Source organism: Alligator sinensis, unplaced genomic scaffold, assembly GCF_000455745.1.
Source record: "Alligator sinensis unplaced genomic scaffold, ASM45574v1 scaffold108_1, whole genome shotgun sequence".
NCBI classification, from domain to species: Eukaryota; Metazoa; Chordata; order Crocodylia; family Alligatoridae; genus Alligator; species Alligator sinensis.
This window is the reverse complement of record NW_005842110.1, coordinates 1,899,955-1,915,103: the sequence shown is the minus strand read 5'-3', so window position 1 is coordinate 1,915,103 and position 15,149 is coordinate 1,899,955. Positions and strand designations below refer to the sequence as shown.

The 15,149-nt window shown below is 44.7% G+C and overlaps 1 protein-coding gene across 4 annotated transcripts in view; it reads right to left on the bottom strand.

The window, feature by feature from the left end:
* Nucleotides 1-1,124: 1,124 nt before the first annotated feature.
* The window catches only part of TYRO3 (TYRO3 protein tyrosine kinase), a 66,517-nt gene continuing 52,492 nt past the window's right edge, over nt 1,125-15,149 (bottom strand). For all 4 annotated transcript variants that reach the window (XM_006024611.3, XM_025205307.1, XM_025205308.1 and 1 more), the window contains 6 exons: nt 13,865-13,957; nt 12,930-13,051; nt 12,578-12,687; nt 9,741-9,900; nt 7,259-7,395; nt 1,125-1,533 (listed from right to left, as the gene is read on the bottom strand). In XM_006024611.3, coding sequence (XP_006024673.1) covers nt 1,158-1,533; nt 7,259-7,395; nt 9,741-9,900; nt 12,578-12,687; nt 12,930-13,051; nt 13,865-13,957 — 998 coding nt within the window. In that variant the 3' untranslated portion in view covers nt 1,125-1,157. The remainder of the gene's footprint in view (nt 1,534-7,258; nt 7,396-9,740; nt 9,901-12,577; nt 12,688-12,929; nt 13,052-13,864; nt 13,958-15,149) is intronic.

Here is a 15,149-nt window from a genome sequence, read left to right as displayed (position 1 = left end):
CTGATCTTTTACAAGATGCCAGAAGTCAGGAACGCCAGTGGTTCTCAAATATTTTTCATACTGAGGACTACTTTTTAGATAGAGCTCTCCCCCTTGTTGGCCCCTTTCCCACCAACATTGATCCCACACCTACTCTTCTGTGCCTTCAGTGTTTGGTGATGTGAAAAAATAATCAGGCAGTTAAAAAGAAGATATTTATCTATTCTCCTTTAAAAGCAAATGCTGGAGCCTGCTCCTACTGAAGTCCACACTTGCTTACAGACCCTCATTCTCTCTTTCCACTGTTTCTTTCCTCATCCTGAGTGTAGCACTTTACATTCATTAGTACCGTTTCCCCCACTGCTGCCAGCCCCACTCTGCACTACTCTCATTAGATTCCTTTGCAGTTGGATTCTGTTGTCATGCATGCCAGACCCCCAACTTCCTTTTTTAATCTCAGCTGAAAGTTTGACCAGGGCTAAAATTAACAGGCGCACTGGGTAGAGAAAAGGGCTGGCTTTTTGTTGGTTTCAATTTAGTTGCTCACAAATGCGCCAGGAAAATCTTAGAGAGCCCTGGACTGGGCTGTGTCTAGCAACAAGTGTCACTGCTTGAAAATGCCAGATGTTTAATGTCTTGGCTGGATAGAAACAGCTCTGCAGAACACAGTTTGAGAACCACTGAGGTAGGTGACAGGTCTAGACAGTACTGCTGAGTGAACACAAGGGGGCTTTTTTTCCCTTATGTCCTGAATGACCGTGTAAATTGCTAGTGCTTCTAGATGTACCAGTCCCAAACTCACACAACTGGAGTGGAAAAAAAACACCCACAAAGTAGTGAGCACTGGTTGACTAGCAGGTACAGTACACTCTGTTCCAGCAGCCAATGAGAATTAGCTGAAAACAAGCTCTCATTGGCTGCCATTGCTCTGAAACCACTCCCATCTGATGTGATCAACCTTTAATCCTACCCCCACATATCCAGAGGGTGAGTATGATTTGTGATCTTCCTGAGCTGTCCACAACTACAGCTCAAACAGATACTGGCAACTTGTGCTCCTTAGAAGCATCCCACCACTGGCTTTATAAAGCAGTGCAACATGGTAATACAGCTGCATACATCCCTTCTTGGGGAAATGGAGTGTCTTTTTTTTTTTTTTTTTTTTTTTTTTTTACAGGCTAACAACTCTTTTCTCCTTCCATCTCCAGCTCATGCAGAAGGCTCCTGGCCTCCCCTTCAGCTGCATCTGAATGTCTTTCACTTTCAGCATCATTCCCAAGGCACAGAGGGCTCATGATGTAACGGTAGTTACTAGTGACAGCAGCAGCTGCTCCAGCAACATTCTCTTCATTGTCCAAATCTCCAAATGAAGTGTGCAGGGCAGGGTCACACCCAGAAGCCTCTTTGTCTGTCCCAATGTTGACATACAGAGGATCTTGACTGGAAGAGAGTGTAGACATTCTCCCCCGAATCATTTCCAGCTGTAATTTCAGCATTGCAAAGCTAGGTCTGAACTTGGGCTCAGGATGCCAGCATCTGCACATGAGATCATAGCTGCAATGCAAACAAAATAAAAGAGAGCTGAAAAGTATAGAAGCCATCTGCCTCCATTCTTAAAGAGAGTCTGTGTTCAATGTAGACTGCCCACTAGTAGAGATTAGGAGCACTATCAGCAAACAAACACAATCCAATTCTTCACTCAGTGGCAGGTATGCAAATACAGTTTAGGGCTTCATCACACCTCTAATGCACTGGGCCATGGTACAGTGATACAATTCTGCCTTATCTCCATGAAAGCCCTGAGGAGAATTCTGATATACAACCAAAAATCTCTGTAGGCAAAATGAATCCCCAAGCAGCCAGATCTACAGAGGAGCCACTCAAAATTCGAAAGAGAAGGTTCACAGAATTTCTCTGGGCAGAGTTTGGGTTAAGTGGATCAAAGACAGGGTGATGATGAAGGGAATATTTTAGCTTTGGTGTGTTAAGAGTCTTAGTATGGTTATTTGTTCAATTTGAATCATAGGTATTTTTTAAAAACTAGGCTGGATGTGTCACTACAGCATTGGAGCTATTTAGACATGTGCATTTTTGTCAATTGACAACTACAATTAAAACAAAAAACCCCACAAAACACTGTTCTCCAGAATCTAAGACAAAGGCCATTCTGCTCAAGTTTTATACAGGGTAAGAGAACATGGCTTCTAATTTGAGGAAGAAAATCAAATTCTAAGTCTCCTGACCTGTTCCAAATTGTTTGCATTTTAAACAAAACAATTGCTGAGAAGAAGCGGGTTATTTATGGTGCTTAAAACAAAATGAAAAAGGCCAATCAGACATAGGTGTTTTTTAATTAAAGTTTCATTTACTGATACTGATTGGCACAAACCAAGTGGAACAGTTAGTAACAGATTTTTTATCTGTTAATCTGGTCACTAAAATGGGCATGTTTTATTATCTCAGCAATGGATAAGAAACATTATCATTCCAAATTCTGATCTAATGCAGATGAAACTGTGAGAAAACAACAGAAGCCATGCTTTTAGAAGGCATGAGTTATTTCTAGTAAGAATAATAGAAGGTTCTCTCTAAATGCAGGATGTAGTCATGAAGGCCAAAGCACAATTGGAGTTGCAACTAGCAAGGGATGCAAAGGGTAATGAGAGGTTTCTACAAGTATGTCAGTAACAAGAAGAATATCAGGGAAAGTGAGAGTCCCTTACTGAATGGGGGAGGTAACCTTGTGACAGAGGATACAGAAAAAGCTGTAGTACTCAATGCCTTTTTCACCTTAGTCTTCACAGGCAAGGTCAGCTCCTACACTATTGCAACTGGCAGCAGAGTTTAGGGAGGAGGTAAGCAACCCTCAGTGGTGAAAGAACAGGTTAGGGACTACTTAGAAAAGCTGGACACATACAAGTCCATGGGGCTGAATGGGATGCACCTGAGGGTGCTGAGGGAGTTGGCTGATGTGACTGGAGAGCCACTGGCCATCATCTTTGAAAACTCATGGCTATCAGGAGAGATCCCAGATGACTGGAAAAGGGCAAACATAGTGCCCATATTTAAGAAAGGGAAAAAGGAGAATCCAGGGAACTACAGACCGGTCAGCCTCACCTCAGTCCCTAGAAAAATCATGGAGCAGATCCTCAAGGAATCCATTTCTAAGCAGTTGGAGGAGAAGATAATGATTAGGAACAGTCAGCATGGATTCACCATGGGCAAGTCATGCCTGACCAACCTAATTGCCTTCTATGATCAGACGACTGGCTCTGTGGATGCGGAGAGACCACTGGATATGCTATACCTTGACTTTAGCAATGCTTTTGATATGGTCTCCCACAACATTCTCGCAGGCAAGATGAGGAAGTATGGGCTGGATGAATGGACTGTAAGGTGGATAGGAAATTGACTGGATCATTGGGTTCAGAAGGTAGTAATCAATGACTTTATGTCTAGTTGGCAGCTGGTATCAAATGGAGTGCCCCAGGGGTTATTCCTGGGGCTGGTTCTGTTCACTGTCTTCATCAACAACCTGGAAGATGGCATAGAGTGCACCCTCAGTAAGTCTGCAGATGATACCATGCTAGGGGGAGTACTAGATACACTGAAGGGTAGTGCTAGGATTCAGAGAGACCTAGACAAATTGGAAGATTGGGCCAAAAGGAATCTCATTAGGTTCAACAAAGACAAGTGCAAGGTCCTACACTTAGGATGAAAGAATCCCATGCACCAGTTCAGGGTGGGGACTAATTGGCTAGGCAGTAGCTCTGCAGAAACAGACTTGGGGGTTACAGTGGATAATAACCTGAATATCAGCCAGCGGTGTGCCCTTATTGCCAAGGCGGCTAATGGCATACTGGGCTGCACTGGTAGGAGTCGACAACTAGATCTCAACAGGTTACAGAGATGGGTGGATGAAAATAGGATGGGTTTCAATACAGACAAGTGCAAGGTGTTGCACCAGGGGAGGAAGAACCAGCAGCATACTTACAGGCTGGGGAACTCCCTTCTTGTCAGCACAGAGGCAGAGAAGGATCTTGGAATCGCTACTGATTCCAAGATGAACATGGGCCACCAATGTGGGGACGTGGTCAGGAAGGCTAACCGCACTTTGTCATGCATCCATTGATGCAACACGAGCAGGTCCAAGGAGGTGATCCTCCCCTTCTATGCGACACTGGTCAGGCCACAGTTGGAGTACTGTGTCCAGTTCTGGGAGCCGCATTTCAGGAGGGCTGTGGACCACATCAAGAGGGTCCAAAGGAGGGCCATTCACATGATAAAGGGGCAGCAGGGCAGGCCCTACGAGGAGAGGGTACGGGACCTGAACCTGTTCAGCCTCCACAAAAGAAGGCTGAGAGGGGATCTGGTGGCCACCTATAAACTTGCCAAGGGGGACCAGCAGGCAATGGGAGAGTCCCTGTTCCCCCAAGCACTACCGGGGGTAACAAGGAACAACAGCCATAAGTTGACTGCGAGTAGATTCAGGTTAGATATCAGGAGGCACTACTTCACTGTCAGGGCAGCTAGGAGATGGAACCAATTTCCAAATGAAGTGGTGCTTGCCCCTACACTGGGGGTCTTCAAAAGGAGGCTAGACAGCCACCTAGCTGGGGTCATTTGACCCCAACATCCTTTCCTACCAATGGCAGGGGGTCGGACTAGATGATCTGCTTAGGTCCCTTCCGACCCTACCAACTATGAAACTATGAGTGCTGCCAGCAGGGTGAGGAAAGTGCTCTATTTGGGACTGATGAGGCCAAATCTGGAGTACTGTGTTCAATTTGGGGCTCCCCACTACAGAAAGGATGTGGACAAATTGGAGAGAATCCAGTGGAGGGCAACTAAAATAGTGAGGGGGCTGGAGGACATGACTTATGAGGAGAGGCTGAGGGAACTGGGCTTAGTCTAGAGAAGAGAAGACTGAGAGGGGATTTAATAGCAGCCTTCAACTACCTGATGAGGGGTTCAAAAGAGGATGGAGCTAGACTGTTCTCAGTGGCGGCAGATGACAGAACAAGGAGCAACGGTTTCAAGTTGCAGCAAGGGAAGTTTATATTAGATATTAGGAAGAATTTTCTCACTAGGAGGGTAGTAAAACATTGGAACAGATTATCCAGAGAGGTGGTGGAGCCTCCATCCTTGGAGGTTTTTAAGACCCAGCTAGACAAAGCCTTGGCTGAGATGATCTAGCTGGGGATGGTCCTGGCTTTGAGCAGGGGGTTGATCTAGATGACCCCCCTGAGGTCCCTTCCAACCCTAATTTTCTATGATTTTGTTTCAGAGGGATGTGAAGAAATCGGCAGAGTCCTTACTGTTGGAATAACCAAGCTGAAAATGGCCTTTCTATTCTAGACACTCTGCAACTACGAAGAGAAGTTCCTCAAGTCATTTATCAGCCACAGTAGCACTCATGATTTTTTGAAGTTGAATGTGGATTAAACTTCGGTTACTGCAGCCAAAGTCATTTGAATATTGGTGTGGATTAAAGTCATTGGCACAATAATTGGGGAGTGGGAGCTATCAGCTCTACTCTGCTTCAGCAAGCAAATCTCTGACAGTTCACTAGCTGAATTACCATATGTTTGCCCTCCATCCTGCTATGCCTCTCCTGGCACTCGTTTAGCTAGAGTACAGCCAATTCTATTGTTCTCTTTTCTCCCTGTGCATCATCCACAAAATTGGCATTTAAATTTCTATCCCTTTATTGTTGCCAATCCTGCAGGAAAAGGGAACAAAGTGTTATCTTAAAGTGCTGGCAGTGAAAGCCGACACAAACACAAACCAACCTAGTTTAGAGCTGCAGACTGAGCAAATTTGATAGCGTGTTCATCGAAGAAAAAGGACCTAGCATTGTCTGAAGTATGGCAATTTTTACTTGACCAAATCCTGACTACTTTTTATTGTTCTTTATTCTGTAGCACCAGATTATGTATATTTTCTGGGTTTGTTGTCTAAGTTAAACAATGGTATCTACAAAGGTGAAACAATGCATGGAAAGAATTTTAAAAAAGTAATCTGCCAAGAGGACTAGGAAGAATTACTTGTTCATTAACAAGTGCCTAGAGCCTTATGTGGAAAAGAGAGATCCCATTAGATCTGTGTGAGGGGGTAGGTTTCACAAGCACCATCAAAATATCTTCTGATTTGGGGTTCGTGATGGGCTGGTCCATCAAAAAGACATGGATAAGTAAAGGGGTAGCTGGCAAAGGGATTTAATGGCCGCATAACTATTTATAAAGCACAAATGGGGAAATAAAAAACAACTTTGGGAATTACTCAGCAGAGAGGGTTTCTTATTTCCTTTTCTTAAATGCTTTTCTTCTGAATTAATAGGCAATTATCTTTGGAAAAATACTGGAGGAATTCAAGTTGCAGAGGAAGACAGCTGTGCTTGTGGTCAGCTGTTAGACTAGTTTGAGTGAGGTGGAAGGTACTGAATTTTAGGGGTGAAGCACTGCTCCAATGTAGAATACCCAACCCAACTTGTTATACATTAGGTCTGCTCGGAGACTCACTTCCCCCAATGCTCTGCCTGATTATTATCTAGCCAAACTTTAGGGCATGGCTGGAGGCCCACATTGTTTCTTAGCCATTGACAAAGAGGAGGTAAGGAGGAGTGAGTTTCTGAGACCATAGCTAGTTTCTCAAGAAGTCAGAGACCTCATCAGAGGTCTGAAACTGTGGTCAGAGACTACAGTTTCACAAGAGATCTGAATATTTTGCAAGAGGAATAGAATATCAGCACATTAGAGTGCTGATATTGTTTAAGCTCTTGGGCCAAAGTAGGTGTCAATGTATATACCCTGATCTCAGTTGAGTTATACAAGTAGGAAAACTGGTGCCTTGCTTTTATGGTAGCAGCAACCCAAGTTTAACTTTCTAGTGGGTGCCATTAAATATTAAAAATAAATAAAATCTGATCAGAAGCCCAGCCAGCTGCCTCCGTCTGTCTGCCTGTCTCCATTAAGCATGGCTTATTTGGCTCTATCTTTTATTGGACCAACTACAGAGTGGGAAACATGTTAGACAAGCTTTTGGGCACAAAATGCCCTTCTTCTGGTCTGGAAAAGAAGCAAATAGGCTGTATCTACTGTCTGACATATCTCCCAACTCTATAGTTGGTCCAGTAAAAAAGGATAGTACCAAACACACCTTACTTCTCACATATTGCCCAGGCCATCATGGCTATAACAACACTATGGCCCTACTCCCATCACTGTTCAGACAAAATCCACTATGGGAATCAAAAGAAAGCATGGGGAAAATTACTCACACATCTTCCAGGCACTCCGGGGGCTGCTTCAGCCTGTTTCCGCTGATGAGGTAGTTGTAGATTTCTGCATTCTCAATGCCTGCATATGGAGTCTGTCCTCGGGTCACAATCTCCCACATGGTCACACCAAATGCCCACTGAAATGGAACAGCAAGCAAAGCTAGCAAACAAACTTCTCTGTTTGCCAAAGCAGGGAACCTTCCTTTTCAAATTATTTTTATTACTTAATTAGCTTAATGTCCTGAGCCAGATCCTGGAGAGAGACAGGTATAAATGGAAACAGAATTTGGTCCACAAGCTGAAGATGATGCAGGTAACAAGGCATTTTTGGCTCGTGTTAGCTTGCCCTTAACAGCATAACACATGCCAATGAAAACAGGGGAGCAGTAGTATATCATCTCCCATGCACTCTTCACACGTGGTAGTAGGCACACACTTCCAGTATGATTTTCATACACTGCAGTACATGTATGCAGGGACGAAAGAGCTAAGTCTAAACTAAAGATACTGGAGACAGAGGTGTAACTGGAAAGGTTTACACCCTGGGCCAAACCTACTGTAGGGATCAGAGTTGAGGGCAGCAGGGTTCAAGGCAGACCTATCTACTGCAGGGCGGGGTGGGGGGGTGTCAGTGTGGTCAGCAGCTAGAGAGTTAAAAGAGCAACTGCTGAGCAAGAGACCCTCTTGTGGCTGCCACCAAATTTTGTCATCAGTGCTGATCACCAAAGGCAAACTGAGCTGCAAAAAACCTGACAGCTGGAGTAGGGCTAACGCAACACCTGGCAGCTGGTCTGTTAACCTCCACACTGTCCCCCATGCCAACACCTCCTGCCAGCAGCATTCTGGTGCCCCCTCTAAGTCTGTGCCTGGGGCTCTGCTTGTCGATGCCAAGTTATGCTGACTGGACATATCATCTTAATTATCTAATTAAGTTAATTAGATATGTTGTGTCTAATGAGGTATGTTCCTCAGGAGAAATATCCCATTCAGATGTGTCTGAGCATCAATCATTGTACAATGTATATGTGGGCTGCACCTTGCACCATGCAATTTTGTAGCCAGACTTCAAGGTAATGTATTTACTCAAATCCAAGATGAGGTTTTTTCCTCCAACCAGCATGGGGAAAAATGCCTCATCTTGAATTCGAGTACCAGCCTGCAATAAGCAGCAGCTCAGCTTGGGGCTGAAGCCGGAGCTGAGAACAAGGGAGACTGAGGGGGATGGGGAGAGGGAGGAATGGGGGAGCATAGAGAAGACCATGCAGCCTGCCTGCCCTTACCTTCTGCTCCAGCTGTGGTTCCTCCAGGCCTAACCCAGTCCAGCTGGGAGCTACCACTGCTTCTCCCTGGCCAGGCTAGGATGGGGCTGAGCTGGGGCTATTACTGCTGCTGACTGCCCCAAAGCCAGACTCCCCCCACCCCACAGCCCCACACACACACACAGTTGCTGTCCCTGCCACAGCAGTAGAGGGATAAATTTAAGATGATCTTCCAGTAATTAGATTCTATACATGGAAAATTATACATTTATAATCTTCCTTGTATAGAATCAAATTATTGGGAGGTCATTTTAAATTTTAGGATTGAGGTAAATACAGTATTGTTAGCCTCCTCTTAAGAGGCAGGGTGAAGAACTGGTAATTAGGAGTGCAAGTTCACAAGCCAAAGCAGAAAACAGTAGGAATCCAAATCAGAGGGGATCTAGGCAGAGAAAGGAGAGAACCAGAAGATAGGTCCAGAGGAAAGGGAGATGAGTTCCAGATGAACATGCTTGTCCTAACCTGCTCAGTGAAATGGAATGAGGATGAGTATCTCTAGAACAAGATGACTTTTTGGGCTGTATTCTATTTGAATTAGGTGCCTAATTGTGATTCTATTCTACCTTGCCTGAGACCCTGAAAATCCATTAGAGCATCTTCTTTTCTAATAATTGCTATCTTACCTTTAAGATGAGTCACAAAAAAGGCAGCAATAAGTATTGTGATAGCCCTTCCCAACATTGCCCTCTGAAGGGTGAACTATTATTGGCACACTTGCTCAAGTGTGCGTGTGTGTGCATATGAGAGAGAATGAGAGAAATTACTTCACCTTCCTGTCACAATGGAAGACAGAAAAAATGGAAAAGAACAACAGTGTGAAAGAAACAGAGAAGAGAAGGAAGGCAAAGAAAGAAAGACAAAAGGTTGGGAAGGAGACAAAGGATGAGAAATAAAGATATGTAAAAGTATCACTTGACAAAAAGATTCATGACATGCATATATGAAGAATAAACTACTCCCCCTCCAATTTAGAAATATCTCTTGCATTTCTCAAGTTTGGAGAGCATCTCAGCCACAATGCAAAGAAGGACCTGTCCCTTCATACAAAGAGTTGTCACATTCACACAATGCTCTCTCATCACCAAGGACCTGACCCAATGCACGATAAAGTCAACTGTAAGATTCCCACTGGCTTTTAGAGGACACCCAAAATCAAAACTCACCACGTCACTGTGTGTTGTGTAAAGATTATCCGCGAGGCTCTCCAGTGCAAGCCACTTCACAGGCAGCTTGGAGGCACAGCCTTGGCGGTAATAGTCTCCACTGTAAATTTTCTTAGACAGTCCAAAGTCTGCAACACTTACATTCATATTTTCATCCAACCTAAGAGAAAATGCAAACAAGTAAACTGGAATCTGCGGGTTATACCAAGCAACTGGGCACTGGATGGCTCAGGGAAGTAACAATAAGGTCAGGGGCAGACAAAATATGGCCCACCAGGCCATTCTATCCAGCCTGCAAGGCCCCTCAAAATTTTAATAAATTAATATGTACTACCTCCCGGCTTTGTGTGAAAGCAGACAGGAGCCAGAGGCAGTAGGACCCAGAGGGAGCCTGAGCAGGCTTGAATAGCCCAGCCCCTCCCTACCCACAGCCAGTTCCCCGCTTTCCTTCCCCAGCCCTGCTCCAGCACCAGGTGGCTCCCAGCTGCATCGCTGGACTGTGAAGCATGGGACCGCACTGTTAAGTGCTCGTGCAGGCTGAGAGAGGAACGTCTGTGCGTGCAGGCTCAGGGCAGAGTCTGTGTGCACGTGTTCATAGGGCGAGTCCCACATGTACACCTCACCATACACATGCACCCACACCACCCTTGCACTGCCATACACAAACCCCAGCTACCCTCCCCTACTTACAGCCCTCCGCAGACCCATACGCACCCACACCCCACATATCCACACACACCCATATGCTCCCTCACCCCACATGCACACACCCCACAGCCCCCCACAATCCTATACCCCCCCAACATACAAGAGTAAGACTTCATTTTAAGCTATTGTGCAATCATCTCTATGTACACTACACAAGCAGATGTAAATCAGGAGAAAAATATTTTTTGAAATCAAATTCATGAATGCTGTAGATGTTCGCTTTTTAGAAGATACAGCAAAAGCTTTGTTATCTAGCACCCATGGGGAATGGGGGGTGCTGGATAACAAAATATGCCAGTTAATTGAGAGGCCTGAACAAGCGTCTTTGCCTGTTCGGGCAGCTGCTTCTCCCGCCGTGTCCGGGGCGTCACTGCCCCTCCCACCGCGTTGCCTACCCTCCCATGGGCCCTGAGGGACAGGGAGGTGGGTCCCATGCAGCCTGCTATGCCCTGGGCTGTGGGGGCTTGGCAGGGCAGGGTGGCTTGCCCCCGGCGGGCGGGGGGTCCGCGCTCAGCAAAACCAGAAGTGCCACAGTGGGCGCCTCCAGTTTCGCTTTTCCCTTACAAGCTGGCATGCCAGTTAATAGAACATGCCAGCTTGTAAGGTGCCAGTTAAGGCAGCTTTTACTGTAATATGGTATTTTTCTGGTTCCGAGATGGCAAAACCCCTTGCTGAAAGGAGTACTTCTGGAGGCAAGGCGAGGGACTTCTGGTGGCAAAGGTCAGGGGTTAGGGAGTGGGACTTCTGGTCACAAGATGGCAACCAGGGGGCGGAGCACCTGTCAAGGGGCGGGGCTACCCATGCGGCCCTCGACAGCTTTCCAAAACACGGTAACAAAATAACTGCCCGCCCCTGAATAAGATATAGAGCCTTTCAAATCCAGTTCATCAACAGGTATGGCTCAGGTGGGTGGTGGTGACTAAGTCATCCCTGCCTCTTGACTATTTGGGGGCCAATGTGAAACTATATTTGGTGGCCTCTATCCAGGGAAATTACTGGAGCACTGGCAGTGAAGATGCAGAGTAACTTCAACTAAAGAGGTCTCACCGAGGAACATCTCCCCTGTCTCCCAGGGCATTCAAGTTTCTGCTGCACAATTAGTTTTTAAGGTATGCAGGTGCAAAAAGATGTAGATAGGAACCTTAAAAAATTCCCTTTGATTTCCCCTTTAAGAACCTCATTTAACACCTAACCTAAATGCATTTTTCAACTGTTTCAAAAATCTGGTCTTGCGTCTCATTCAGTTTCACTGGCCAGAGGTGGTTTTGTTTATATATGCATGAAGAATTCTATTAGAACATAGTTTGGCTCCAATCTTTGCTCCTTCCCAAGAGAGAAGAAATGAGCAGGAATATCCTCCCCTTCATCAGAGCAGGTATTAAAATCAGGGAAGAGAAGTGTCAATTTTATATCACATGTAGCTGCCAACAACTGAAGCATGTCTGCACAGCCTCTGGCCTGTGCTAGGGAGTGCTATAATAAAATGGATGTAATGTGTTGGTGCATGCTCATCACCACTCTGGCAGCTATGTTACATCTATTTCAATATGTAATGTGGCATCCTCACTCAGTGTACATTGTGCTTCACTGCAGTGGTCCAGATGCATTGTGGACATGCCCTCAGTTGTTTCAATAGAGAATTCTTCACCTAAACCAGTATCTGGAGATAGCCCCAGGGTTTGATGTCTTTTGTGGGAAATTCTGGATTCGTTTTTTACAGCAGCTTTGAAAGCTCCACTCTTTTACTAGATCCCAAATACATTCTCTGCTCCTTTGTATTGTGATATTGTGGCAATGCCCATTGTTGGTCAGAATGATACTGCATTGCAAAAAGATATTGTGTATCAACCTTGTGCATACCAGCTAGATGCTGCAGGACGGATCAATTTGGATACTTAGTTGAACCTTAGAAGTCTCCCATGAGGACCTGCACTCCTTCCCATGGCCCCCCTGACCAGCACTGGTTTCCCCTTACCTGCTGTCACCTGCTTGGATGAAGAAGTGATATATTGCTGATCTACCACCAAAAGGCAGGCTCCCCCCTTCTGACTTTGGGAGCTTCTAACTCCTTTCTCTCATATTCTGCCCCAGAAGCCTTTGTTTGGTGTGAAAGTGCTTGGTCCACTTACATGCAATTCCGAGCAGCCAGGTCCCTGTGTATAAAGTTTTTTGAGCTCAAGTACTCCATACCACTGGCAATATCAATCATGAACTTGAGTAATGTTTGAAGAGGCAAATTCTGAAAGAAAGCAACAGTTCAAGACTGAATACTGGAATATTCAAGACACTAAGCACTGACCCCTGGCACACACCTGCTGGTTCATACTAAGGGCAGTGAGAAGCTGGTTCCCACCAGATTACATACAGTCATTTCAAAACTGCATTGGCCTGGAGTCTCCTGGACACTTTGAGACAATCTGAATTTCACATCCCAGAACCTACACCATCACCAGAGAAATGTACAAAGAGAAAAAGACTTACAAAAGGATTTTCTCCAATCCGCGACATCAGCAGAAAAGCGTGAAGGTCTCCATGCTTCATGAAGGGCAGGATCACCATAGGTATTGGGAGACGGCCCTTGGGACGACTCCGCAAGCTGACACCTAGGGTAAGAATATGCACAGAAAGAGTATTTTTCAACTAGATTGATACTGGGGGTGAACCTGTTGCTCCCTTCATCCACCCATTTATAGGAAACATGATCACTTGTAATTTTGGAGGGTTGTACTCTGTGTCAAGCCCACTTTCAAGGCCCAACCCCATGGGACATGCAAAAAACTCTAACTCCCAACAGCACCTCTCATGAAGGGCTTAGCTTCTTGCTGGGCTGGGCTCTGAAGTTTCTAAGATCCCTCTAAAGAGGTTTCACCTGCCCCATATTAATCAGAATGGTTTCATTTCTGAGGTTGCTCCATGTTTCCCACTGTTTTACAGCAAAGCAGTAATTGTTCTACTGTCTTCTCTGCAGGGCCAAGGGGCTTTAAAACAAAGGAGGAAGGGTTTCTTCTCTGCTATTCTTTTATTAACCCATCCACTGCATCTCTTTGTTTCACCACAGTTTGGCCATTTCTCAGATGTACCATTTGTGCTCATAGTTGTTTAATACATTTGCAAAAGCCAATAAGGGCTAGATAAATGGTTTAAACAAGAAAAGGAAATTACAGATACATACACGCACATTTTTAATGTATCTATGTAAATACACACACACACACTTCAGCTCCTTCCAAGTCTGGAAAGGAGCAACATCCATGTCATTTGGAAGGCCGTGGGCTTAAGAGTTGATGCTTGCCACCCTAGAGGTGGCTGCTATTCAGTGCCTTGGGACCATATATATAGTTTGTGAAGGAATTAGGGATTCCTTACTCTGGAAGGTACTCTACTGTGACTCTTGTGGAACAGTACCGCTAGCTCACCAATCAATTTAGTAACATGAGGGTGGTCAAACTCCTTCATGCAGGCAGCTTCTCGCAGGAACTCCTCAATGTCACTTGAGGTGAAGATGTCCGCTGAAAAGAAGCCACATTAGAATTGGTTCATCAGTGCCTCAGAGTCTCCTGATTATTGGAAGCTTGCCTCGTGAGGCATTACACATTGTCTCAGGCTAGATCAACCATTTCCCAAACAATCATATCCTGCCTCATTCATCTGGGGCGGATAAAAGTTGGAAGAAGGAGATAGCCTTATATATCCACCAGGGACATCTGGTAAATTGCTTCTTGGCAGAAAGAGGGCCTGTCGATTAGCAGCAATTTTTTAAGCAACAGCTTTCCTTGGAAGCCATGGAAATCACACATGGGTTAAAAATGTAAGACTTAACTAGCTAAAAGAAACTAAATTTAATCAGGGATCCTTGTTTTCTCTGATTAAAAAAAAATTACAAATTCTCTGATTTAAAAAAAATGCAAATTCTCTGATTAAAACCCCAAAATCCATGATTAAAATAAAAGGCCACAAAACACACACACACACACACACACACACACACACACACACACACACACACACACACACACACATATACATATACACATGTATACACACACATATACACACACACACACAAATACACACACACACACACACATATGTGTGTGTGTGTGTATGTATGTATGTATGTATTAGTTGAAAACAATGTTTTATTGATAAATTTACAGTTTTAAAGCAATTTGGAAGCCTATCAGTGTTTCAATCACTATAGTAAAATAAATTCTAAATACCTATATATTTTGGCATTTGATTTTGGGTTTTTCATCATGGAAAATCAGAGCTTCTGCTGAGGCCAATCTGTACACCCCAGAAAAATGTACAGAAAAATTCAAAATTATGTGCAGGAAAACTCAAAATTATGCAAATTAATTATGATGATGATGATTATTATTTTTATTTTTACAAATTAAACTAAATATAACACTATTTTGATCTTCTTTAGAAATATATGCAGGTACCTTGTATGGTTGGGGGTGTGTGGGGTGGGGGTTGAGGGTCTGGGGAGAGTGTGGGGTTTGTGTGGGGTGTAAGTATGGGAGTATGTGGGGTTTGTGGGCGAATGTGAGGTTTATGGGAGGGTTGTGAAGGGGTGTGAGCGTGTGAGTGGGGGCATGGGTATGAGAGTATGTGGGGAGGTGTGGGGCTTATGGGGGAGTTGTAAAGGGGTGTGTGTGTGTGTGTGTGTGTGTGTGTGTGTGTGTGTGTGGGTTT